The sequence below is a fragment of the Phaethon aethereus genome (genome assembly GCF_964289735.1).
Source record: "Phaethon aethereus genome assembly, chromosome: 11".
In the NCBI taxonomy this organism is placed as follows: Eukaryota; Metazoa; Chordata; class Aves; order Phaethontiformes; family Phaethontidae; genus Phaethon; species Phaethon aethereus.
Window position 1 is genome coordinate 12,047,617 of NC_138587.1, and position 27,253 is coordinate 12,074,869.

Sequence of the window (27,253 nt, forward strand, 5' to 3'; positions counted from 1 at the left end):
GGATACATGACTCTGCATACATGAAAAGGCAGCAGAGGGAGGGTTGGTCGGAGACAGGTAAACGCACGTATTTCCTAAGGATATCTAATCATGCTCCATGTGGTAAAGCTGGCACTTTCTCCGTAATACACAAGGTGCCCCAACTGTCAGTGAAGACGTGCCAGTTCTCACATCAGGGGGAATTAGTAAGTGTTGAGCGCTACAAATATGCTTGTTCACCGACTTACAACAAATATAGACACTCCAAAATGTCTTTTTCCCCAAAGTCGATGTCACCGACTTCCTACAAACAGCATCCTATAGTCATGTTTTTCATGGATAACACATATCAACAACCGCCTTCAAGCCCCTTCCCCAGCTCTTGGTGTACGCCGCTGAACTGTGATATGCTGTAAGCACACTGCAGTAACCGGGACAGAAACACACTTGAAAAGTTTCTAACCAGGATTCAGTGCAAAACTGCCGACCTCCTCCTCACTGCTGCTTCTTCAGTGGAACACGAGATTTTGCAACCACAATTGGAACTACAGAGAGCAGCCCGATCAGCAAAGCCCAGAGAGGGCGGTAGAAGAGCCAGCCAATGGAGATGGTCAGGAGCGACAGCGAAGTGGCTATGCAGAAAGCAAATGCTTTTAATCCAATGTTAACCAGATCCCTCACAACAGGAAACCAGTCCACTGCAGAAAGAATTAAAGAAGGGATAAAGCGGTTGACAAGATTATCATTTAAAAGGAAGTCTTATTCAAGCCTAGGATTTGCACACTAACTATTGCAATCAAAAGACAGACTCAAGTTATTTATCAAAAGCACCGGATAAGGCATTTCAGCAGAGTACCCTCAAGGCATTTGATAATTAAGCAACAGCTAAATATCTAAGACAATGATATCCTCATCTCTTCAGACAGGAAGTAATGCAAAAATTAAGTCTGAAGTCTTGTCCAAGGCTTGAGAGGCAGAGTACACTGATAGCCTTGCAGCTATGGAACAAGTCTAGGGCAACTGATAAAATATACTAGCACAAAAATTAATTTCTGACAACAATAAATCTTGCAGTAGCATGTATATGGGTAAGTAAATAAGAAAAAAAAAGAAAAAAGAGAGCACATCACTACAAAGCAAATGATAGCTTTGATGTTTGAAGTTTATACAAGTTGGAGGCACTGTCCTGCTTTTAAGTTTTTATTCCAACATTTTTCTACTCTAAAAGGATAAAAGAAAACCTTTTTTGCTGTGTCTTCACAGTAGTGTAGAACAACCAGACACAAAGACATGTTACTATACAACTACTAACTAAGGCCTTTTTGGGGGACCACATGTGTATGGGGGTAGAAAGTAATTGGATTGCAGCACCGTGAGTTAGCCTCAAAAGAAACAGCCCAACATGTGCTCCAGCTTCTGATTTTGGCAAGCACTGGGCTGGGATCTTCTGAGAATGGCAACAGATGTTTGCTTTTTTTAATTTTCACAAAACAACCATCTGGTTCTGGGATCCTGTTTATCTGCAATTGCCTACAGTGACTTTCAGATCAAATCCAATCTGAGTTTAAAACAGATTCCTCCTGACCTCCACATTAATTAATTACATATGTGAGCAAGAGGACCTCTCTAGGGATTGTGATCCTATTCTAAATCATTTTATCTTTTTGTAAAAAACTTACCCAAAGTATAAAAGATTCGGGTCATTAGGCTGATGCCTACAAACATTGCCAGCCAGCCTGCTGCACGGAGGGCCCAAGTCTTCATGGTGTTACCCTCATGCTCTTTCTGAAACACTTCCTGAAAGCAAACACCATTACATGCAGCCTGTTTCTCAATTTCGAGATCCTCTTGATTCCAATGTATTATGAACAAATTCTCTCATAGAAAAGATATCGCAGCTCATTCTGCAGGGTCTTTTTGCGCAGTACCGCAGCACACTACAATAGATTTCAAAGTACGGCACAAGGGAAACCAGCATTTTTCTAAATTAAGACAGAGAAACAAGCACTGTTCAACAACCATAGGCAGAAAGCACACAGTTTTTGCTGCAAATGAATACATTCAACGCTACTGTGGAAAATAAGACACTAATAAGGAAATGTAATAAAGGAGGAATGATCTGACTTCACTATGTTTGGAGGAAGAGAGAAAAGGCAACAATATCCACTGATGGCTGAAGGAAAGGTATGCGAAAGAAAGCAAGTGGTATGCAGGCAAGAAAAGAGAAAAGATACGTGTATATTTCAACAAGCAAAGCAAAGCATTGATTTCCAAGAATTCTGAGTAAGATTTTTTCAAATGGGTTGTGTGCCCTTCTGGCTCTATAAAACAAACACATGAAGACGGCTAAGAGATAATAAAGCACTTAATGGGAAATGACTGATGGATTACTTGCGCATACAAGTACTCTACAAATTATTCATTTGTAGTGAGTTAATTTCCAATGAACTCAAATTCTATCTAATGAAGATTCAGAGCTCACAGCAGAGAGCTGATTCTACTGCTACTCTCTTTCAACTCAAAACAAAAGCCTTTTTAACAGCATTTGGGAGCTCCTATAAATTCTTGACATCTGGGATTTTTGCAGCAGGGCATGAAACAATCATTAATGGAAACAAACCTACTAAAAGGAGTAAATGAATCACCAAATTGCTGGAGCATGCAGAATTTATTGGAGCATAATGCTCTGCCTGAAGGTTCTCTCTCAGACAGAATAGCAATAAACATTTCAAACAAGCCTAAACTGTTATTAGAAGCTGAAGAGAGGACAGCTCCTATGGTTTGTTTAATTAAAGCCTGATTTTTGCTATTTTTACATACAACCTTTTCAAAAGCATGTGCTTGCATGTGTAAGTGGGAAACTACCAAAGAGCAAATAAAAGCAAAATGAGAAAGCACAGAAACAGCTTTTAAAGCAAAGGATATTCAGCAGCCACACAAGGGGATTTTTAAGAAATAAATATATAGTTACTTTAGCCACAGTTCCTTTTTAAAATTAAAAAAAACAGCAGGAATAACTATAGCCAAATTATGTACTGCTAGTGGGTGAAGCATGGCATTTTGCTTCAACACAAAGAACATGCAGAAACCTGGAAGGCAAACACAGGCTATAACACATTGTCCTGGAAAAAGGAGAGAGAAAAGCTAATGTTTACATTGATTATCTCCTCCTCTAGAGCAGGTCTGAAGGAGAATGAGAGCTTATTCCCTTGCTGTTTCTGCACTACCATCTCCAATTTTAACCCTTCGCTAGTACAGTGTGGTATCTCACCTCCACAGAGAGATCCCCGGGGTAGAGAATCTGCAGGACATCTCCAGACTTGGTGTGATATGGAACCAGTTGATCGCCTTGCTGGCGAGCAATCACAGTCACCTTGGAAAAAAGGGAAAAATATTTCCTGGTTACTGAGTTGGGAACTGAGTTTGCAAAATACAGAAACAGCTGAAGACCCACCTTATCAGCAGAGCCCAAATGGGGGTCATCTCCACTCAGACCTGCATAGAAGAATGACACACGAAGGTCTCCTACCTACAAACAAAAGAATATTGGAAATCAACAAAGATTTCTTTACAAAGGAGAATCACAGGAAAGACAACTCTGCATGCAAACACCCTTTATGTATCAACACTTTTTCTGAACGTTTATGTCAAGCCAGAGGATACGCAGAATGATTTCCAAGCTCTACTTTTTTCAGGCCTGGTTGATAGCTGAAACAGGATAGCTCAAATGCTGTTTTGCAATACCTGCAGTGATTTAGCTGCAGGAGCACAATAACACTAATGAGATCCTATGTTCATCCCTTGTTATTTCATCTGTTGCCAGAGGAGGGCAGGCAGCACAAGCTGACAGCAAGCCATTTCATTGTACTCCATTCAAGTTCCGCAAGGCACAGGTAGAACCCACCTCCCAGCACCATCCCGTGTCTTTCCATTTAAAAGCATGGCAGACTAAAGAAAACAGAAGACAAAGATATAAGCAAGATCAGAAGCTCCCTGCAAGCAAAGCACTCTTGCTGAAGGACTGTACTACGGGTCTCATCCTAGGTGGTGGCCTGCACTCTATTTTCTACGTATTTAAACAGAAATGGGACATGCAATTTTCTTTTTCATATAATATTAATCACTGCTTTGGTTTATCTTTCTCATCTTACTTCTGGACGCCTGGGGTTCTCACTGTGGTAGAAGTAATCTCCTCCTCGGGTAACATCAGCATGTGGATCTTCCAGGTTTGACAAGCTCAGCTGCTTGAAGTCATCAATTTTATCCACAAGACCTAAGCAGAATAAAAAATCAGGCTCAGGTCTGGTGTCTAACTTGGAACAGCCAATTTGCTGGCTGGCTTCCTGATTAACACTTGAAATGACTGCCATTGTGGAAAGAACAAAGTCCATTGCTGAGGCAACAGCAGACACAAAGCCCATGCAAAACAATCCTTACCCTTGGAAAGAACAAAGCTGCCAACCTGGACGTTAGGAGAAACAGCAGTGAAAGACTCCACAGCCATGGCACTGGGAAACAGAGAGTCCCTGATTAGTCCCAGAATTACAACCAAATTCTTGATTTGCAGCATGTAATATACAGCACATAAAAGGTACTATGTCAAACCAATCAGGAGAAACTCAAAGAGCTAAATGTCATGATGTGAAAACAATTCCATCACAAAACCGTGTCCAGACTTCATAGTGTTGGAGCCATTAAAATAAGTTAAGACAAGATATGACTGTCTCATGCCCTCACCTGAGCCTCCACTCACACTATAGCATTTCACTATTTTTTTCTGTACTGAACCTATAATGGGCTGAAATGGAATTCAGCTCTTAGGAAACTGTTCAGTGGTGGTACAGAGGTTTTGAGTGACAATGAATTAATCACGTTCCTAGATGAACTCCTGCAACATCTAACTACACTCATAAATGAACTTTATTCTAGCCTGAATTTATTTAGCTCCCACTGTCAACTGCTAGACCTTATCTGCTAAATTAAGAAACCTAGATCATAAACCTTCTCCATATAAAGGAACTTCTACATCATGGCCAAGTTAATTAAATTCCAAACTCAGGAATCCTTTACTTACAGACTTGACTTCATTCTCGTAAGTAGTACGACTAGAATCTCCTTGGCAGTAAAGAACAGTTTTTATTTTCACAAATGTCTAAGTTGCATAAAAAGGCAAGATGGATGGACAGAAGGAAGAAGACATGTAGTACACACTTAAAATAGAGCTTCATTAATGCTAGGCACGAACTCTGAAGTTCAGCATGTCTGCATACACCATGCTGTCTCAGGCAAGGATCCACCACAGAATGCTCAGTCTCCTTGGCTTGTACCAATACACTCAGATGAAATGTTCTTAGCTGCAGCACTTTTTAAATTATGTACTGGAATAGTACTAAATCAAAAACGTTTCCATTGGAGATTTGCATTTGCTGGACAAGGCTTGGAGAATTTTCATTAACAAAATGTGTGGACGGGGAGGAGAGACAAAGCAGATATGTCATCTGTGCATCCTTTTTTCCATTACCTCACGTCTAAACAAGTCTGCTAGTTGGGACTTATAACCAAAAGAACATAGATTTTCCCTCCTGAAAACCACATTCGCTTTCCCTCCTGAAGTAGTACTTCCAAATAAAGGGCAGTGTATTTAGATAAGCCCACAGAACAAAAATAAAGTTCTGGAGATTTGCAAAGTTCAAAGTTTTGTTGAAATCCTGGTCCTACTATCTCTCCAGCTGTATTTTTCACTCACACATGATGTTTTTTGCCAGATGGCATCCTGCATCCTAAGGAATGAAGCAGGTGCTGTGAGAATGACAAGCTAAAACTTAGCGTTAAAAATGGAACACTGTAGTGTAACTAAAATGCTGCAGCTGAGAGATGGATGAAACAAATTATATATGGGTGATTGCCACAAATAAGCCTATGAGCTCATACACGCTAGCTTAGAAGAACATCATGCAAGTGGTGTGACAAGCTCATGGGATGCCTGCACTTTTGTAATAGAGGAAAGAATTAGTAATAGACTGCATTAACAGACAATAAAAGTCAGAAAGGAACCCATTCAAGTTCTCCTACATGGAGACCACATGGTCCAGAGGTAATATAATAAAAGCCTGACGTCCAGCCATTACTAATGGATAGCTTAATTCTGGTTACAGCCAGGCAGTTTTGAACTGCTCTCTAATTTCTCTACTCCTTAGCTCTCCCAACTACTGGAAGACCAACAGTTTCCACCTACTTCACTATGTCAGGAAGATTAGCCGTTTAGCTCTCATCTTTGATCAGATACAGTGACAGAACCTAGAGAGACTGTGCTAGGTGTAAATTACCTAGGGTTTTTGTGTCCAATTTCTCGATCAAAGTTTCTGCTGTTCACAACTTCCGATTTCCATTCGGTATCTAAAGAAAATGATATGAAGGTTAAGGAGAAAACAGGAAAAACTGCCACTCAGATCTTAGTTATTGAAGACACACCTTTCAATCCATGAATCACTTCTAAGTTACACTTGCAGCAATAATGTTTACATCAAACTATGTGTGTGACAGTCTGTACTGATACTTAAATCCACCTTCCTAACATATTCATGAGGAATGGCAGAATTTAGAAAAAAAGTTAGCAATAAATGTAACTCAACTTCACTCAGGGGGAGCTTTGCTGTTGGGTTTGATTGCTGGCTCCAGTCTTTGGGAAAGATCCGGTTTTGTGAGGAAAGGCTGTGAGCTCTGCTGGAACTAGCAAATTTCAGTACAGCCAAGCAACAGATAGAGATGGTACCTGTATGTGCCACTGTGAAAAAAGCACAATGCTGCCTTGGTTCGAGCCACAGCAGCATTTCCACATCCCCAGAACAGATTTCAGTAGGCTTCTTACAACTCCAACAGAACTAGAGTCCCTTTTTTGAGCAGCTTCCCAATTAAATATAGCTTGCTCTACTACCATGAAGGAGTAGAGAGGAAGGAAAGGGAGTTTGGTTAAACAGTGGAGTAGGGATCATTGTAAAGGATATTATGGTGTACTGGGTACATGGCAAGACTTTGGTAGTTGGGGAGAGGGGGCTGCAGGGGTGGCTTCTGTGGGAAGATGTCAGGAGCTGTCCTGTGTTGGACACAGCTGGTTCCACATCAGACCCACTGCAGGCCACAGCTGAGCCCATCAGTAAAGTTCAGGGCACTTCTGTGAAAACATTTTTAAGAAAGGGCAGAAAACACCAAATGTGGAAGGGAGGGAACAAAAAGGAGCGAGAAACAACAGAGGGAACACCAAAGTCAGAGGAGGAGGTGCTCCACAGCACAGCAGATACTCACTGCAGCATGAGAAAAGTGTAAGAAGGAAAGCGTGGCAGGGAGAAACCACTATGTACTGACTGTAAACCTACCCCCACCCCCTGCACCGCTCGCTGTCCCACTAAAGGGAGTGAGTACACCCTGTGGCAATAACAAGGTGGGGGGGCAAGGGGAGGGGAGTCTGGAGTAAAGTTGGGCCTGGGAAAAGGTAAGAGCAAATGTGTTTACCCAACACATGAATGAGTAATTAAATATTTATTTTAATTTACAATAAATTAAGTTACTTTTCCCCAAGTCAAATCTGTTTTGCCCACAATGGTAAAATTGGTAAGCAATCTCCTTGTCTTTATTTCAACTCACAAGCTCTCTCATTCCTGTTCTCCCAATCTCTTCCCCAGTCTTGCTGAGGGGAAGAGTAAGCAAGTGGCTGTGTGGGCCCTTGCCTGCCAGCCAAAGCTAAGCTACCATATCTAGTAATATACAGACTTTTACTGGACAGAATCCATCAATCTTGAGAGGGCAGCTGTTTTTCTAAATGGCATTTTTTTTTTGTTCCCTGCCACTGTAAGGCTGTCTTTCACAGCTCACAATCACCAGCTTTGCTCCTTATGCATCTCTGTGCTGCAGGGTCCCACGCTTCACTGACTTGAGGTATTTTTATGATCACACCCAGAAACTGCTGCACACCCACATTACATGTCAATGTGCTTTAATCAGAGATAAATGAAGCACAGAGACCAATCTCCAGATATATGATGACTCAACAGTATTTTTCTGCCACTGGGTAGGTCAGGATAATGCTCTCAGTTCTGCCCCTGCCAAAAATTGTTTGGCAAAAGCCACAGCCAGCACACTTCAGAGCGTGCTGGTGGTTTTCCTTAGCTGGTATCAACACCTAAACAGACTCTCAACATGCTTACAGGCTGGAGCTACACTGTTCTTCCCTGTCTATTCTCTTCTGCTCACACCTGACATACGCCCAGTTACTCCACTTCTGAAGAGTAATCTGAGGCATAGCTTTGAACACACTCCCATCTCTGCCCATCTCTTGACACTGAGAACCTTATGGATCCTATCTCCGAAGCATCCTATTCTTGGATGCTGCTCTGAACCCCTAGGAGTTCCAAGACAAGATTTTCTGCAGTAGTTGCTTTCTAACAACACACCTCTTTCCACCTCAGTTACCTCAAGAATGGGAGATCCTGCCATTTGTTTAGGAAGGAATTTTTGCTTATTTCTGCACATTCCTTTCCTTTCTTTCCCAAGAAAAACTTGCAGGATTTACAACAAAAATCAAAATACACATGAAAGTCGAAAGATACATGCATAAAAGAAAAGGGACTTTCTGTTGATCAACTTACTGTATGAATACTTTGTCTCTTTCTTAATCTCACCGTTCTCTTCATATTCCCTGCAGAGAAAAGGGGTGGGATGAGAACCAAACCAGTGCACACACACCTCTGCCCAGGGCAAAATACACTTTACAAATGAAATACAGAGACAGCTCACTGGCAAAACAAACTTAGCTTTACAGGTAAATTAACTCTTCTCTGAACTACCTACTCGGAAGATATAGATTCCCTGTACAAGAAGAAAACTACACACAAATGCTAAACAGCCATAGCACTTTTATTCCCATGCTGCCAACAAGGAGGTGTTTGACTAGATCAATGTGGAACAACCAGTATTAAAGACAGTGAGACAAGCTGACCTAAATCATCAAATCTTTTACAAATGCTGCACCATGAGCATGTTAAAACTGCTTATTTTTCACACCTTCACAACCTCTGACTTTTTTTTGTGTGACACAAAAGGCATTTGGAACATGAGTTCTGTGGAGTCAGACCTACATAATATTTAATAACTTTTATACTACTGTCAGTGGAATTATTAATAATAACAGAAACATATTTTCCCTCTTCTGCTTACAACTACTAGCAGAATAGCTAACATCTCATTACAGTTTTGTAAATCCCCTTGGAAAGGTACCTAGGCCGCAATATTGCCTACTATAAACTAATCTGAATGGCTCTCAACCAACTAAAATTTCACAGCTAGAAATTAATGTTGGTGTTTCATTATTAAGGATAAAGGGAAGCAGAGTCTTCTAAAAATCCAGACATCATGCCTTGGTTTATCTAAGTACTCAATTTGCACATGTATAAAGTACCAAAGAAATTAAGGTATTTCCCTCACAGTCACGTGCCAAAAAGTCTCAAGTGTTCACAAGTCTGAGAAAAGAATCTCACTTCTAGATTCAATTAGATACAATAGGGTTTTTAATTGCTGTATGTGTCAACCAGGCAGTTTTTGGGTCAATGGGTTTATCAGAGTTTATTCTGGAATTCATAATTGAAATTTTTGGGTTCACTTACTTTTCCAACAAAAGTTAAGACCCCTTTGGAAGATTAAAAAAAAACACAAACCAAAAACTGACAAAACAAACCCAACAAGTAAATCATTGTCACTGTGGAAGAAAGGAAGAAACCCAAGGGAAAATACAATAAAGTTTCTGGATTCAGCAAAAATATTTTTGTATTTCCTTTTTGAGAACAGAGAAAAAAATTGGCTTGAGGGTTCAAATTTTAAAGAATGGCAGCAGGAGAGGCTTAGCAGATGCAGGAAAAGTAGGATTATAAGGTTTTATTTGAAAAAAATTCAATACCAAGTATTTTGGGACAATGGTTTTGATTCTGCTAATCAACTAGCAGCCAGGGAGTATAATGGGGGTGGAGTTACTGATATCTTGATGGGCAGAAAGTATATCAGTAAATAAAAGAAGCTTTAGGAACACTAGAAAGAATAGAAATCAACTGAGTCTTTGGGAAAAACATGAGTTTTTTATCTTTTTTTTTTTGTTTTTCATAAATTTGTACAGATCTTTGAATTCTGTTGAAAATACCTATGACAGAAAATAGATCAATGGGCTCTGAGGTAGCAGAGCATCAGACAACAATAACGAAAACAAAAAACCACAGCTGCAGCATGAAGGCCAAGAAACCCCATGAAGTTATACAAAATCAGGAAGCGGAAACATTTGATAAAAGGCCTTGGATGTTACTCAAATTTTATCAGATGCAAATTCTGCAGCATTGACCATCTACAAGACCTGTTATCTCTGAAGAAAATAAAGTGATTCACTAAAAAAAAACCCACACCAAAACAAGAGCTCTGCCTTAAAGAGTTGTCTTCTTCTTTGCGGGTGGTGAGAGAAAAAAAAAGTGTGATCGGATCTTGTTAATACAACAGCTTTATAAACAACTTTTGAAGGTTACTTTCACTTACGTGGAATCTTCATATTCTACCCACTGGTACATTTCCACATTACGCTTAAGTTTGACAGCCTGGATGGAGAGCCCATAGCTGGGATCAAACAAAGGCTATTTAAAAATTAAAGAAAATACAAGTCAGTATAAATGCTGTACCTCACAAACTCAAACACTGTACTTTTATCATCAAACTCATTTACATACCTCGCTGTACATAGTTAGCACTACGTTACACATGGCTGAATATAGCATAAATGTTATGAAAAACAAAAAGGAGCTTCTCTTTATATCACTTATAAATTTGACCTAAAGAATCATCATTAAAAACTGTGAAGAATAAAATCAGAAATGCTGGCTAATGGTATGTAGGCTTAAGTGTTTAAACCAGAGGGAGATTTTATTTTGCTAGAAGCTGCCGTGCTGTGTTATCTTCTGCAACGCAGGCTGACCGCAGAAAAAAATGTCATCACTACTAGAAAGTCAGAACTTGCAGAGCCTCTGTACTGCAAGAGCCTGAAGACTTTATAATATCATGAATACACAATAGGTTCCCTATACAAAGTGAAAATGAAATTATCCACCAAAGGCAGTGGGAGGGTAAATACAGCTAGAGGTAGCATGTTGCTTGGGATTAAGGAGACCAAGGCTGTACAGCATTTCCCCGATTCTGGGCCAAGAACCAAAGCTTGGGTGGTAGCCAGCAATGCTTACAAAGGAGGAAAGAAACTGCATGTCTTCTCCCTGGATATCAAACATAATTTTAATTGGCAAAGACTTTTCCTTCCCTCTAAGCTTGAAATACTCATCTTCAAGATACTATTTACCTTAGATGTACTCAGAGCACCAGCTAAGTGCACCAATCTTCCTTCATTCTGCTGAGACACACTGTGGATGCTACCAAGAGGGATCACAAGAGAAAGTCCCTCATCAAGAGATTTGGCTGTCCTTAAAGCTCGTCCCTGCAATCAAGAAAAGCAAATTCGAGTTGTGGAGAATCAATGGCACAGCAGTAGTTTGTGAAAAAGGTTAGCAGACAAGTGATCTGAAGACCACAAGAAATGCTTGTATATTCAGCCTCAAGGCATATTCTCAAAACACTCTTTTACTTCTCCACTCCCTCTGTGTCTAACACAGTTTGGGGCAGTACTTCCTACCCATGCAGCAGGGCCATTAACTAAGCTCCTCAAACATACATAGACTATTCCTACAGGAGTCCAAAGTTATTGCTCTTCACCTCTTACCTTGTTCATTGTTCACAAATAACTGCAAAAAATTATGCCAATTATGGTCCTTTCTCCACAGACCCATATGACTACTTGGCAGAAGTTTTCCTTACCTTACCATCATGTTACAATGTGCTTTTTCCTGCAAAGTCACCGAAATTGGGAATAGTTCTCTTTCCTCTTGTAGAGGTATAAAAGGAATTCTTAGGCGAAAATTCACAGAATTCTGTTCCCCTACTCCAAAACTGCCAAAAGCTTGTATGTTTGCAACAGTAGGGTGTCAAGATTCCCTGCTTACTTTAATTATTTTTTTTAGTCTAAAACCAAGACATAAAATAACATTGAGAATAATTAACACCCTCTATTTTGCAACATGTAGTATAAATTCCTTTAATGCAATTGTAACAACCCTAGAAATGAAGACCTTATTTCATCCCAAGAAAAGACTGGAATGTGGCTGGCTCACACAACACTCTTTCAATAACACTACAGCCTGTTTCTGCACCAGCTCACAGGTTTTGGATCTTATCTCTCATTACACACTGCCACTGTTTCTACCACATTCAGTTCTACAGCAAGACTATCTGTGGCCCAGTGATTTTAGTCTTCTGTTATATCCCAAGGATAAGCACCAGACTCTCCAGACCTAACATCCTCACATCCTCTTTTTATGGGTGAAATAATAAAGCTTTAACATTTTAGTAAGCCTATAAACGCAAAACTAGTTGAATGTCAGCTGTGACATTTTGAAGCTGTGTATAAACAATGACAGTATTTCACTTACTTCATTGGTAAAAAGAAGGTAGAAAGACAGAAGAAATGTCACAAGTCCGATCAACATGCCTCCAGAAGTCTCGCTGAGCCTCTCCAGGAACCCTGGTTTGGACTCACTTGTGATTTTCACATGTTCTTTTCTGCTGCCTGTGTCAGAGAACTGTTGGAGATAAACCAAAACATACAATATTGGTGTGACAGCGGAAAGCATTCTGTTTCAAAATAAGTCTTTTAGCTTGTTCATACTGTTGCTCTACAGAGTAGCACCTCTAGCCTTGGACCAAAACTTTCCCACACTTACTAAATGTCTCATCATGCTTTTGATACCAGAAATACAGTCAATAAATACAACTTAAGCCTAATGGAAAAAACAATTGCTATTATAGTGGTTTAACATGTTCCTGCAAGCTTTCTTCAGTCTGACTCTACGTTCCCTATTTGGTGTCCACACCCTGCATTCGGGCCATGACAAATTGAGTAATACTCCTGAATTCCACACCAACTAAAACATAGCTATAAATAACATGTTACATTTTACCTCCCCAGTGGTGAGTGCCTGCATACTTTAAAATAATTGCATCTAGAGCAACAAAAAGACATAGTTTAAAACAAAATTGCTACTGTTGTCCTAGACAGTACCAGAGTAAAGCATGAAAGCCCAGGGGCTTATCTGTATGTACGCTGGCTGTGGGGAATAATCAAGAAGCAACTTCGGACTAACACACGTAACCACGACAGGCTGTGAGGCTTCTCGTTGGCTCATCTCGAGATGCCAGGCGGGATGTGACAGGGCCCCTCGCCTCAGCCAGGCCACCCTGGGGGAGCGGCCGGAGCGGGAAGAACCGCACCACGTAGCGCAGAGCAACGGGAGGGCCAGCCCGACCAACACTTACATTCCTCGACATCTTGACTCTCTTGCACTCGCCGGATACCACCCCGGAGCCGCCGCAGAAGCCGCGCACCGCCCGCAGCCGCGCCCTCCTCCTGCTCAGGGCTCACCCGGCCCTCCCGCCTCCGAGCCGCTCCCCGCCAGGGGCGCCGCCGCAGCGCATGCCGGGACACGTAGTTCCTGCCTGAGAAATGGCGCCCACCTCGCTGGGCGCGGGGCAGGCTGGGAGATGTAGTCCAGCGCCAAGGACAGGCGTGACCGAGCCAGCTGCTCCCTCCCCCGCGCCGGCTCTCGGCAGCCTTCGGCAGGAGGTGCGTCAGCAGGCGCCGGCGGGCAGGGAAGGCGCTTCCGGAGGTGGGAGGTTGTAGCGCGGGGCAGCGCGCCGCTCCCTGTCGCTGTGGCGGTGATAGAGGAGGCGCGGAGGGGGCGGTAGGGCGCCGGCAGGGTCAGTTTGCGTGCGCGCTGCGGCGGAAGGCACCGGCCGGCTCCGCCATGTCCTACTGCAGGCAAGAAGGTGCGTCCGGGCGTCCTCCCAATGTCACGCCGCCGGGACGGGCCGGGCGGGCTCGCCCTGAGGCGACCAGGGGTGGGGGCGGTGCGGGGCGGCTGCCCGCTCACTTCAGCCCGTAAAGGGAAGACGCAGCCTGACGGGAGATCAGGCACGAAAGTCCCGCGCGGCCGTCTGCGGCGGTGGGTGGAGGGCTGCCTCCCCTCTCTCTTCCGACCTTTCTCCTCATGGTAGGCGGGAAGCCGCGGCGGGAGAGGGCGCGGCGGGCCTCCGCTGCCCTACGGGCCGGCCCGCGCTGCGGGGCTGGCGGCCCGGGGCGAGGGGCCCGGCGGCAGGTAGTGGGGTGGCCGGTGCCGCCCTGCACCGCCTGTTGACGCATCTCCGCGAAATGGCCGGAGATGAGCCTGTGTGCGCCTCGGGGCTGCTCTTTTCGCTCCCCGGGCTTTGCTGTGGGGCGGCTGAGCCATGCGGGCACGCTCCTTGTCGCGGCGCGGTACTCCCCCGTAGGGCTTAAATTTCTGCCAGCTTAGTTTAAGTGGCCAGAGGTGAGGGTTTGTTTACCTTTTGAAGGAAAACACGGTAGATAGACAGGGTGGGTAGAGTGCGAGCTTTATGCCTCTGTATCTGTACAAGGTATTATCTTGTACGGGTTGTGGTATTTCTAAGGCTTGACTAAATATCCTGGGGGATGTGTTTCTGCCCTTTATGTAAAGTGACAAAATGTAAAGTTTCAAACTGGGAAAAAGCTAGTTTGTAATCCTAAATGCCGTTTTGAAGCCTTAAACTTTGGGACACTGAATGCTGATTATAAACTGTGGTGTGGTAGTAATAACCTATGGACCGTTTTGCTTTAGGTTTTTAATTTGCTTTAACAACATCTTGGATCATTGCAAGATCTGTAGGTTGTCTTATGGCATTCTACCAAATTACAGTGATGGGGATTAGAGTCCATATTTTTCTAATTCCTTTTATATAAGAAATGACTGGACATTCTATATTGTAAAGTTTGCTGGAGCGCAGTGCAGAGTTGACAGAACTTTTGAAAAGGCTTTAGGTTTACCTGTTTCTCAGACATGTTTAAATGCATGTTGATTTACTGAGCAAAGTTAAGGAAGTTACTGAACATTTGCTGGCTGAGGTCACATTGAGGGGCAAGAAGATACTAATTTCTAATATGCCGAGTCACTGCAGTGGCCTTTGAATTTGGAGAATGAAAGGAAGTTCTGGGGGAACTTTACTTTTTTTTTTTCCACTCCATGAATACTCAGTTGTGCATTCGGAAGAGTTTCAGCTAGCAGTTCTTTTCTGCTTGTGTCTACCTTAGAGTGGTTTTTGTAGTTTTATAGAGTTGTTAGAAAACTCTGTTCAGGTTTTTAGCCAAGCCCTCCCCTACCCCATTACAGAACCACTTTGTTAAATCAAGAGTGGCACAAGAGCAGGGAGTAGTACGCTGTGGTGTTCTTCTGTCATTGGTAAAGTTCACAGCACCTTTCAGTAGTTGTTTCTACACTGTTAAGGTGCTCTTTGGTATTTAATTCAGATAATTACTGTAAAATATTACACCAGTCTCTAATGAAGAGTACTGTTATTAATAAAGTATCCTATTGAAAACTGTACTGTAATTTAGTATAGTTTTTCTTTCCCTCGTTTTTTTGTCTAACCCCTTCATCTGGGTTAGTCCTTGTAACAGAGTAGTTTGAGCTTGTTTTGAAACAGCTTTTTAACTTCACAGTTCAATGAACTGTACTGTGATCTGCAGCCATTACAGTATGTTGCTGTGAAAATTGGAACTATATAAGAATAGAATTTCCATTGTGTATGTGTTCTGAATGAACAACTGTTCTAATTGAAGGTGATTGATAAGTACAACAGAATTCATTCAGTGCTAACATTAATGTGTCATGTTGAATATCTCATTACCTTGCGGTGTTCAGTAGCTTTGTAAGTGACTCCTCCTGTCTCAGTTTTCTCTGAATTTTTGCTTGTTGTCTCCTGTATGGTAGGAAAAGACAGAATTATATTTGCAACCAAAGAGGACCATGAGACACCAAGCAGTGCTGAGCTGGTTGCAGATGACCCAGATGACCCTTATGAAGAACAAGGTCAGTAGTAAGTAGAAGAACAGAAGTAAGGAGTGATACATCATATTCTAACCATCTTAAAAAAACAAGAACAACAGAAAACAAACCGTGTATGAAGTAGGAACAAATTATTCATTTTTAAAGATTGGGGCCAGCTGGCTATTCAATAAACATCCGAACTCTTAGCAGTTTTAACTTTCGTATTAGGAAATTACAAATGACATGCTGTCCTTACAGTGGATTTTTTCTACACTGTTACCTATCTTTTAAAGTGGCCTGTTCAAATACATCATTTGATGGCTTATAGCTTTTGTTAGTAGCCACAGATACCCAGAAAAAACTTTTTCCTTCCTTTGTTTTATTAACAAATTTAGAGCTTAACCAGTGGAAATGATGGTGTTTTTTTTCACTGTTTTAAGTGATGAAGTGCAGTTTTCAGAGAAACCGAAGTGAGTTACATACCACTGTCATGGATGTGAGTTGCTCACCTGCCTGTGTACAGCTGAAATTGCGTAATTTAATGATCTCTGAATATCCAATTTAATATAAATTATATGTGTCTAACTGATCCTGTACTATACTGGTAGCAATATAATCAATAACTGCTAGTAATGTCTTTCAATGTCACATGACAGATAAGTTCAGATTACTTAGTTTTCAACTGTAACCATCTTGTCTTGAAAAGATATAAGTTCAAGTTCAGTGAAGATTACAGTTCTTATATGAAGTAGATCTAACATGCAAATGGCGATTTAAGAGAGCAGAATATTTCTGAGATCCAAATTTATAATATTCAGATTGAACAGAGCGTATTTTAGGTTGTTTCTAATGGGTAAATGAAATAATCCTTCCTATCATGATGATTAGATAAATTTTGCCCTAGGTTAACAAATGTCATGAACATCTGTGAATTTGGGTTAAATATTTTTCTAATTGCCTTTATACTTACAGGTCTTTTAGCCTCTTCACTTTGTATGAAGTGATCTCATTGCTTTCTCAGCTCAGCTGAGATTGAAGTAAATGCTTCACCCTTTTTGAAATTTTGTTAGAAAGTAAAAGTGACTCTGACCTTTAGAGGGCAGTATTTAAGCACATTTTAGCAACTGGAGCACACAGGGTCACTTTGTTAGCCAATGATTGTATGTAGTTTAATTTGAACCATATCTTCCTACCTATGTCATTAGAATAACTTTTTCATACGTAGATCTGTGTTGAATTTATTTTGCATTTAGCTGCCTATATTGGCATCAGGACAACTGTATGTAGTCAACAGATACATCTGAATGCTTTGCTTGTCAGCAGTGATGAGTCTGTTCAGTTTTATAATGACTCAAATGAGAGCATATATAAACTTCATGTTGGTTTAGATCATTATGTGAATGAATAAATTTCTTTCTAGTCTAATAGAAAATTTTCCATAGTATGCTCAAATCAGTATTACTTACTTTTCAAAATCACATGTTATGATCAGGGTTGCTCTGCATCCTAGATTCCTTATCTCTGATCTGTTTACAACCTGCTAGAAGTATTCGAGGTGTTCCTGATTAGGATGCAATACTCATTTCCTAAAAACAACATTTAAATGTTCTTTGAAACGTGTGAGATTTGTGCCTAACCTAAAGCATTACAAATATGGCAACACTGACTTAAAGCAGAATCACCTTGGGGAAGAGGCTTTCAGAACAGTTTGCAGAAATTCTTGTGAAAACTAGTAAGAAAAAAAGAGCAATTAAAGATAGCTTCAGTGCAATGTAAAATGATAATTTTTTTTTTCTTTAATGACTAATGCACACTGGCTATTTCAGTTTTGCAATACGTTTCACTGGCTTTTTGACTACATGGCAGAGTTTGTGACTGAGGTTAACCTGACAGTCTTTGACCTGAGATAAAAAGAAAAAAACCCTGTTTTTAATCCCTGTTCTCCCTCAAGCCTTCAGTGGCTTCTGTGGCCGGTGGCTTTCTGTTTCCTCTGAAAAACTGAAGACTGCTTGCAAAATAAAGCAAAGAAAGGTACTTGTTCTAGATACCACATCTGGAGAACATACAAACCCTTGGGGATTTTATCATTCACTGAACTGTTAAGATACTGTGTGTGGTGTACAGCTAAACAAAGTGGCTTGTTTAGCTAAGGAAATTCATGTATGCAGTCTGTATTGATGTTACATGTGGTTGCTTAAAGTTCACCTGTTTTCCCTCTTGTAATCATTCATGGTCTTGGGGATAATTAAATATTCTGTTAGTAAAAGGTATCTATCTAGCAACAGCATGTGGATGCATATTGGTCCTATAACTAAGCATCTATTTCTGACACCGGCTTTTATGAGAAAGGGGAAGGGTAACTGTCTCAGATCTAGCATAATAGAGAGACATACTACAAAGGCTTGGAAGGTGATCATGGAAAACTATTCTCTTGGTACCTTTAAAGAGGGAATTCTCTTCCGTCTGATGTCCCACCCTTCCGCATCAAATTATTCTTTTTCTGGTTGTACATATACCACAAGCGTATCGTCTTGTGCCATATATTTGGGTAATAAACTAGCCAAAATTAAACGAGCCACTTCCTCTATGTTTAAATGCCGTATTCATTGATTCCTCTTATGTGTATTTTGATGGATATGGAAAGGCCATGGTGAGGAGGAGACATGGTGGGTTTTTTTCCTAGCAATCCTGTGTTTACAGCACGTTAGATCACTTGCTTCCTGTGCTATAGAGCAGGGAAGAGAACAGGGAAAGCAAGAAGCTAGTTATGTCAGGGGACACCTTTCAGTGAAAATTTGTGTCTTCTGTGATTCAAAATGAGAAACTCTGTAAATTCTGTTTAAATACCGTTACTAAGCTTAGGTTGGGTCGAGGGTTTTTTTGGTGTGTTTTTCCTCTTTAGCATGTGGTAAGTTACTGCCATGTTTTAAGGGTTCTCTGAAAACTTTACAGCTGGACTCGACTATGTCTAAGGATCTTTTCCAACTTAAATGATTCTGTGATTCTCACTTGAACAATCTTGGGCTACAGTGCATCAGATCAACAGAAACAGTTGACATATCACAGAATGTAGCTGCATCTAATGGGAGTGAAATTTGTGGGCAGGAAAGACATATGGGCAAAATGTTTTGGAATATATTGAAGTGCAGAAGCTCTGGCTTGTGTGATTTTTTTATTTAAAAGAAAATTGGAAGGGGCTTTGCTGTACACAAGGTAACATGCAGGCTTTCCTAATTTGGCTTCTACTTTGAATAGAAGACTTGGTTGCCAGTATTCAACTTCTGTGGCATAATTAACTATAATGACTTTTAACCTTTTCTGCTGTGTTTTACACAGAACAATTATATCTGGGAAAGAATAGATTTATTATATAGATACGTCATAATCTGTATTGTTTTCTAATACAGCTGAAACTTTTATTTGAGGTTTTGGGTTTTTGTAGGGGCCTTTTTCATACTTGTAGATAAACATATAGTTTGGTGGTTTTGGATAGTTCTTATCTTGCTTTAGGCATTAACAGACATCAGTCTTTTAAGGAGTCTACTGTAGTCAGTAGATAACTCAAGAAAGCTTGTGCTCCGTTTCCCTTGGGAGAAAATAAAGTCACAGAATCACTAGGTTGGAAAGGACCTTCAAGATCATCAAGTCCAACCATTAATCCAGCACCACCATGTCCCCTAAACAATGTCCTGAAGTGCCACATTCACACGTTTTTTGAACACTTCCAGAGATGGCGACTCCACCACCTCCCTGGGCAGCCTGTTCCAATGCCTGACCACTCTCTCGGTGAAGAAATTTTTCCTAATATCCAATCTAAACCTCCCCTGGTGCAACTTGAGGCCATTTCCTCTTGTCCTATCGCTAGTTACTTGGGAGAAGAGGCCAACACCCTCGTCGCCACAACCCCCTTTCAGGTAGTTGTAGAGAGCGATAAGGTCTCCCCTCAGCCTCTTCTTCTCCAGACTGAACAAGCCCAGTTCCCTCAGCTGCTCCTCATAAGACTTGTGCTCCAGACCCCTCACCAGCTTCGTTGCCCTTCTCTGGACACGCTCCAGCACCTCAATGTCCTTCTTGTAGTGAGGGGCCCAAAACTGAACACAGGATTCAAGGTGCGGCCTCACCAGTGCTGAGTACAGGGGCACAATCACTTCCCTAGTCCTGCTGGCCACACTATTCCTGATACAGGCCAGGACGCTGTTGTCCTTCTTGGCCACCTGGGCCCACTGCTGGCTCATGTTCAGCCGGCTGTCAACCAGCACCCCCAGGTCCCTTTCCGCTGGGCTGCTCTCTAGCCACTCCTCCCCAAGTCTGTAGCGTTGCATGTAGTATTCTTTTTTATTTCTATCAGTTATGAAATTTTGGTAGGCAAAAAGTTAATGGCTCACTTTAAGCCATTCAAAGAAATGAAGCCGTGTGAAATGGGAAGGCAGACAAACCAGGGTAGGTTCAAGTTAGCGTTTCATATTGCAGCATATCTCAGCGTTCACTGTGTGTGCTTTTTAACAGCTGTGGCTGATGGAAATAAATTAAGAATTCATTTACAGTAGTTTTGAAATGGTATTCTCACTGTAAATCTTGTTTCTGGTCTTACATGTTGCAGATGGAAGAATTTAAATGTGAAAGATTTCTAGTTTTCATTGAGATCTTTGCTCCCATCAGTTAGCCTAATAACGTATGAAATTATTCTTATGTGAAGAAGGCACTGGTGAGTTTTATGCGTGAAAAGTAATTTTTATTGGCATTACAGCTGTGATAAGAGAGCTGGCTAAAAGTGCTTATGGAACTGCACTTCAAACATGAGTTGTTGCTGTCCTCTCCCTTTGCTGTTTTTCCAGACCTGTTCCTGTCATCTTATTTTAGAGACAGTTTTGAAATGGTTTCCACAGAGGACTGATGAAGCAAACCCCCTAATTCTTTTCAGAAAGAACCTGATGAATGATCAGATGTACAGGACTGTTTTTATGACTGATGATGTCCTTTCAATCCTGCTTCCTATGTGTCTGTCATCTTGCATTGTGAATCATTGGCAGATAAACTTGTCATTGGAATGTTTGTCATATAACAAGGAAGAAACTTTTCTCAGAACAACAGTGGGACTTCATTACAGCGAGTAGAAAGACAAGCGTTGACATAAATGCAGATGGGCCTGCCTTCATCCATGGTATTAACAGATCCCATGAGCTAAGAGAAATTAAGCTGTGTGATGTCAGCAGTTACTGGCTAACGCAAGCCCGTATAATCTATCTGCTATAATGTAAATAGGGTTGTTTTTCCTTCCCCAAGTGCAGGCTCAAGTAGATTATGACCCACTGGATCAGTGAGGTTCAGGCTGCATTTGAAAGAAGTTTTAATTCAATTTAATAAAAAATAGTAATCCTGTCCATTGCAGACTTGTGATTCAGGGACAGTGGTGGATGAAATCTGTTTCTGTTTTAATTGTGTTCTAAGCTAGCTGATAGACTTACTCCATGAATTGTGCATTCTGCTGTAATTGTCAGTGAGGAAATGCTTGCCTTATTCATCTTGGGTTTGGTTTTGTTTTTTAAAAGCATGTTTTCTGTGCAGATAACATCTGAAACATGCTATTTCAGTAATCGAATAGGTGCAAATCAATGCTTATGTGATATACAAGAATGTATTGTTTATGAGAACTTACACTGTTGTTAAAATTTGCATGTTTACAAGGCAGTTCTGACTCTAAAAGGAACAATTTATTTTAAAAGAATTATTTTACAAGTAATTTTATTGCTGTGGTGTCTTCGGGAACATTTCAGAACTCCTCATGTGTTTTTTCTTTTTGAAGTATTAGAAAAATGACTGTTTAAAATGACTGGTTGATGTTAGTGAGGAGGAATATAGGACTACAAAATCTAGTTTACAAAGCAAGCCATATTTCTTCTATGCTGTATGATCAACATCTTTCTGCTTTATGTCATCTTTGGCAATAAGGAATCTGGCACCAGCCATCCATTTCCTTGTCTCAGAAGTTCTGCTTTTCCTTCAGGCAGCTAGAGATGCCATTGTGCACTGTACTAGATACATCTTCTCAGTACGGTGATTATTACAGATACTTTATAAAACTATCTTGCTGAATAAAGCATGATCTGTGAAAAATGACAGTATTACTGTAGTTGACCAAGTCATGCTAAGGAGACTTACTTTCTGTAATGAAAAAGAGACTGACTGATCAATACTGAGATTTGACTGACTAATTTTCTGCTGAACTGCATTGACTGAGTTAGAGCACATCATTGACAAATTGCAAACCAGAGAAAAATTTTCCTTTCATTCCTTTTAATATAGCAATAAACAGAATTGAGCTGCTTTTGCTGTACTGGTACATACGATTCATGATATTGTGGCCTAGTGTCCAAGGAGTTGCTAATAGGAGTGAAACATAATGTCCAGAACTTCATGATGCTGCAGGACAAAGACAATAAGTAGGCTTATTGAATTCTGTGGGAGTATTTTAGGGAACATCAAGCTACATCAGCCCCTAAATACAATTTCATGTTTGGATCAGAGCTAATGCAACTTTATTCTCTGACAATGGTATTTTCATACCTGCTTCTAAAGGGAAAGTACTTAAACTTCAGGTTTATCCTCATACTGTTAGCTTCTGCAGAAATTTAACCTGCGGATGAAGTTAGGGAGTTCTACTAGAGAGGAGGAGAGCAAACTGTGAAAGTGGAGAAGAAGCTAGCTTGGATCACAGCACAGTATTTATCTTGTTCTTTGTAGATGAACACGACTATGTGTATGTTCATGCAAAGTGGAGAAAGGGAATGGAGAAGTATTGCTTTAAAGCAATATATTAGAGACTCTAGAAGCCCACATGAGCAAGTTTGTTATATTACATTTCTATACCTGACTGTTCAAAACGTCGAGGAAATGAGTTCTCTGGCTTGCTGCTTGAACTTCATTGTGAAAATCAGTTGATGTCTCAAAGAACATATGCCCATTTAAATCTCCGCCTTGCTGTTCTATCACTGAAGTATATCTGTGATAACTTTAACTGTTCCAGAGCAGAAATTTATAGCTCTTCCAGTTTATTTAGAGTCCAAAATGAGACCTAACTCACTCTCAGTTGTGTTCTAAAGTACAATTTGATTTCTGGGAACCAGGCAGGCTGGCATGCTTTCACTATTCCTTGTGTTCTGTGGCATGTGACTTAATCTGTGTCTTACAAATAAACTGATTCTCAGTTTTTTAATTCTGGTTTTCTTGTTCAAATTTTGAGAGGGAAAGTTGTGGGTTAGTATTCCAGAGTTCATTTAAAACAAGAAGAAAAATGCATCCATCCAATTTGATTTAAAAGAATTCTAGTCTTACTACTGGAATTAAATTCTTATGACTTGTATGACACAATTTTAAGGCTTGCTTGTTCCACTGACAGAGTCTGGCAAGTGGATTGACTTGACTTCAATCTGTTTTGCTGTTTCCTTAGAATATTCTCAGTGGTCTGTAGTCCAGGGAGAGAGAATTAATTCAGAACTAATCTCATTGTACCCAGTAAAGGATCATACAGATCAGAGATAGAAACAGGTGGGCCAGGAAGTGAAAGATATTGAGCACCCTTGAAGCTACAGAGCTATTATGGCACTGTTAGTACTTCAGCTTACACCTGCAACCTAGCAGCTTTCACTGAATGAAATCAATTTTTGGAAGGAGCGCTTAACTTTTCTTCTTTCTTGTTTGTTCAGGATTGATATTGCCCAATGGAGATATCAATTGGAATTGCCCATGTCTGGGTGGAATGGCTAGTGGTCCCTGTGGGGAACAGTTCAAGTCAGCCTTTTCTTGTTTCCACTATAGCACAGAAGAAATAAAGGGATCAGACTGTGTGGACCAATTCCGTGCCATGCAGGAATGCATGCAGAAATACCCAGACCTTTACCCTCAAGAGGATGAAAATGAAGAAAAAGAGAAGTCAAACAAAGATTTGGAAGCTACTCCTATGGAGGCTTCTGCTGCCAAAGAAGAGAAGGGATCTAGCTAATGAAGACGCAAGGAGGCTATTGTCTCCATTTCTCATTTTCAGAGACATGGACTTTTGCAGTATGTCTGTCTTGAGTCGTCAAGAAATGTTTCACCGTTGTTCTATACACTGTATCATAATAAATAATTTATTGCCGAAGGAGAAATTTCAGCTACAGCCTTGCAAATAAATACTGCAAAAAGAATGAGTATGTGTATGTATTGTGTCTGACAGCAGGTTATACAGTTAATACTTTAACAGCTGTTTTTTACCCTCAAGTTCTCCTTGACTTTTGACTTGAATGATGTCTTTAAATATATATAGCTTTCAACACGAATTCCACTAGCATACCAGGCCTGTCTTCATTTCAGTACGTTCTGATCAATAGCTGCTCTTTTTTAATGTATTCTGTTCTATTAAACACTCATTTAATGCAGTTTCTATTTTCCTTAAAGATTTTTTTGCCAGACTGGTACAGGACATTGAACATGGCCTAGATCTAGAATTTGTATAATAATTTCACATGGTCATATTAGATTATGGTTGCATTTTACTACCAGAATCGGGTAAGAACTTCCAGAAAAAATGTTGACATGTGTATCTCCTTTGCTTTCATTTACTTATGGTGATGGCTTTTGCATTTTTAGAAACAGTCTGTTGTACAACCATTGATGAAGATGAATGGAAAGAATGTTGGTCATTGGCTTTATTTTTGCTCTGAAACTACATTTTTGGATTCCTTTAGTATCTGCTTCTTCAGTGTATAGACAGGCTTTTGTAAAATACTTTGAGAATACAATGAAAATGTTACCTGGTGTAATGACCTCAAAACAGATACTGTGACTTAAGTGCATATTAAAAAGCAAATACTTTTTACCTTCACTGAAAGCTCCTGCTTGTGTAGTGTGGTTGTTTTTTGTTGACACTGCTTGGATTTGAGATACTTTTTTGCATTTTAAGCAGACTTTGAATCAATTTGTGCGTTGTGAAGATCAGTGGCTGCAGCTTGTCAGGTTTTTATTCTTGTGCGATTCTTTTCTCTCCACCCCCAGGCAGGAAGGCATAAAAATGTAAAGCATTTTCAGTAGCTATAGTAGACTGTGGAGCATGAACCAGCACTACCGAGGACCTGAACAGCTATTAAAATATTTGAAAGTTACTTTAGAGGTGCAAATAATTTAATAGTAAATCACTATTATCACGGTGGATAAGGGAATGCAACATTTTTTTTCTTTCCTTACAAAATGTAGGCTCTGAGAATTGTGTTAGAAAACAAATCATACCTGTGGCTTCAGTAACTGTTCATTGCAGGGTTGTTTGTGATGTGTGGTGGTGTTTTTTCCCTTATGGGTTGGTTAACTTAATCAAAGCATAAAAAGTTGTAGTGGCAATATGTTTAAATACTTGCCTGTCTCTGTGGGCAGCAGTCTGGAGTACTCAGCAACATTGCTTCCATATAATGCTTGGTATCTTGTTGTTTGTGTAAGTTATTTCAGTGTTCGTGATGATGCTTTTGCATGTTTGAGGGGAATTTGAGTTAAATTTTACAGTGTGTGTGAGATGTTTACGTTTCAGTACAGCTGTTGAATCCTCAAAAACAATTGTAGGTAACTAACTGGCTGACAACTACTCAGTTCTGAGGTCATGGATGGGAGGTACTCTCAGCATTACTTTGCTTTTCAAAGAAACAAAGTGTGACAGAACTTCTCAGTTTGACACTTTCAGGGTAGGATGACAAATGCCAAGTTAACCTGAGTAAATGAGCACAAAAGCAGCAGTGATAAACCTTGGCACTTAGGCAACAGACCATGAAAATAAATCTTAGGCAATCAGATAAACACTGGGCACCAAATAAAAAAAAAAAAAATCACATGCACCCAAGCTTTTGCGTGTTCAAATGGAAATCCAATGCATTATTTGTGAAGAAGCAGGAGTCATTTGTGAAGGGGTGCTCTGTTCCAGGAATGGTTTGCCTCATTTATTTATGCTGTGCTTTTCTTTCCCACGTTGCCTCAATGCTCTACAGGTTTTGGATTTATCCCCTGTGACAGTATTTATAGCATCTGTGTACAAAACAATAAAATGCAAGAATCCTGACCCTATAGTAGCTAGAGACCTGAACCTAATACTGACAAAAGGAATTTGCAGCATATAATCTAACATATTTGAAGGTCTTTTTAGGATGGAGTTGCTTTTTTCTGACTCTGCTGTGGCTTGGTAACCTGTTGTGCTAGATCCAGTATAAATATGGAACATGGGTAAGGGTCTTACATCAGAAACTATGAAAAACGGTATGTAATGTGCTTGAGGTGTTTTGAGAAAGGAAGTCATAGCTCTAATCCTAAAGAAGTCTCACTTTCTTTTCCTCCTATCCTTGTCAAATTAGAAACTATCATAACTCATCACTTCACTGCATTTTGTGTTCTGGGTAATCCCTTAAAAGTGGAAGTGATGTAACTTGGACCAAAAGAAAAAAATCAAGTCTCTGTCATCTGTCATTCTTCTTGCCTACTCTTCCCCCCCACCCTTCCTTTTGCTCCTCCTGTGAGTGCCAGCCTGTTCTATTTTTGACTGATCCTTTTTTTTTTTTTTAAACTGTTAAAAACTTAAAATAGTAATAAAGATTTGCTTGACAAGGAATTAGGGCTATATGTTGAGACACAGAGTCCAGTCCCTTCTGTTTTCTGGTTTAGTTCCTAGAGTACATTTCCTGCCATGGAATTTGTATTTTGCTGTGCTATGAGAAGTAAAATGCAGTCAGACTTCCTTCTGGATTTTAAGTTTGTGTCAACCGTGTAGTATAGCTTGGACTTTAGTGAAAGATTAGGAATTAGAAGGTAGTAACAACAGTAAATACATGGTGGCACTTGGACCTATGAAAATATAGAAGGAGAAGCTATTCAGTGTGGACTCTCTAGCTGATTTTGATGATGCAATTTTTGGGTCAAGTTGTCTTTCTTGACCATTATATATCCCTTAGAAGTATTACAGAATTTACGTGGAGTCTTCTATCTCTAGTAGTAGACTCCATTTTAACTGTAGTTGAATGAGTTAAAAAGAAGTTGTCTGGGATTTCATTTTTTGCAATGTAAACTAATACAGTTGTCTATGTATAGGTAATGTAACTCCTTGTTTTTATTATGTTTCCTAGCATTACTTTGTTTACATCATTGTCCTCTCATAGTTGCATGCTCCCATTTTAAATCTAAAATCAATTGGTGGTTATTTTAGTATGTAATAAAGATGATAAAAGGTGTTCCCTAGCAATATGAGTTAAGCTTGTGAAATAAGT

General features: G+C 40.3%; 2 protein-coding genes across 2 annotated transcripts; one reads left to right on the forward strand and one right to left on the reverse strand.

Annotated features, from left to right (window-relative positions):
• Positions 1–474: 474 nt before the first annotated feature.
• TMEM43 (transmembrane protein 43) lies at positions 475–13,431 on the reverse strand (the record flags this gene model as incomplete). Its single annotated transcript, XM_082004593.1, has 12 exons — positions 475–677; positions 1,659–1,776; positions 3,251–3,352; positions 3,434–3,508; positions 4,131–4,252; positions 4,417–4,487; positions 6,306–6,375; positions 8,622–8,671; positions 10,546–10,640; positions 11,354–11,488; positions 12,537–12,686; positions 13,252–13,431. 12 exons carry the CDS (start codon positions 13,429–13,431, stop codon positions 475–477), a joined length of 1,371 nt encoding a protein of 456 aa, XP_081860719.1.
• A 476-nt stretch (positions 13,432–13,907) lies between these two features.
• On the forward strand, positions 13,908–23,982 carry CHCHD4 (coiled-coil-helix-coiled-coil-helix domain containing 4; the record flags this gene model as incomplete). The annotated part of the gene is made up of 3 exons (XM_082004524.1): positions 13,908–13,929; positions 15,927–16,025; positions 23,687–23,982. 3 exons carry the CDS (start codon positions 13,908–13,910, stop codon positions 23,980–23,982), a joined length of 417 nt encoding a protein of 138 aa, XP_081860650.1.
• Positions 23,983–27,253: the final 3,271 nt, after the last annotated feature.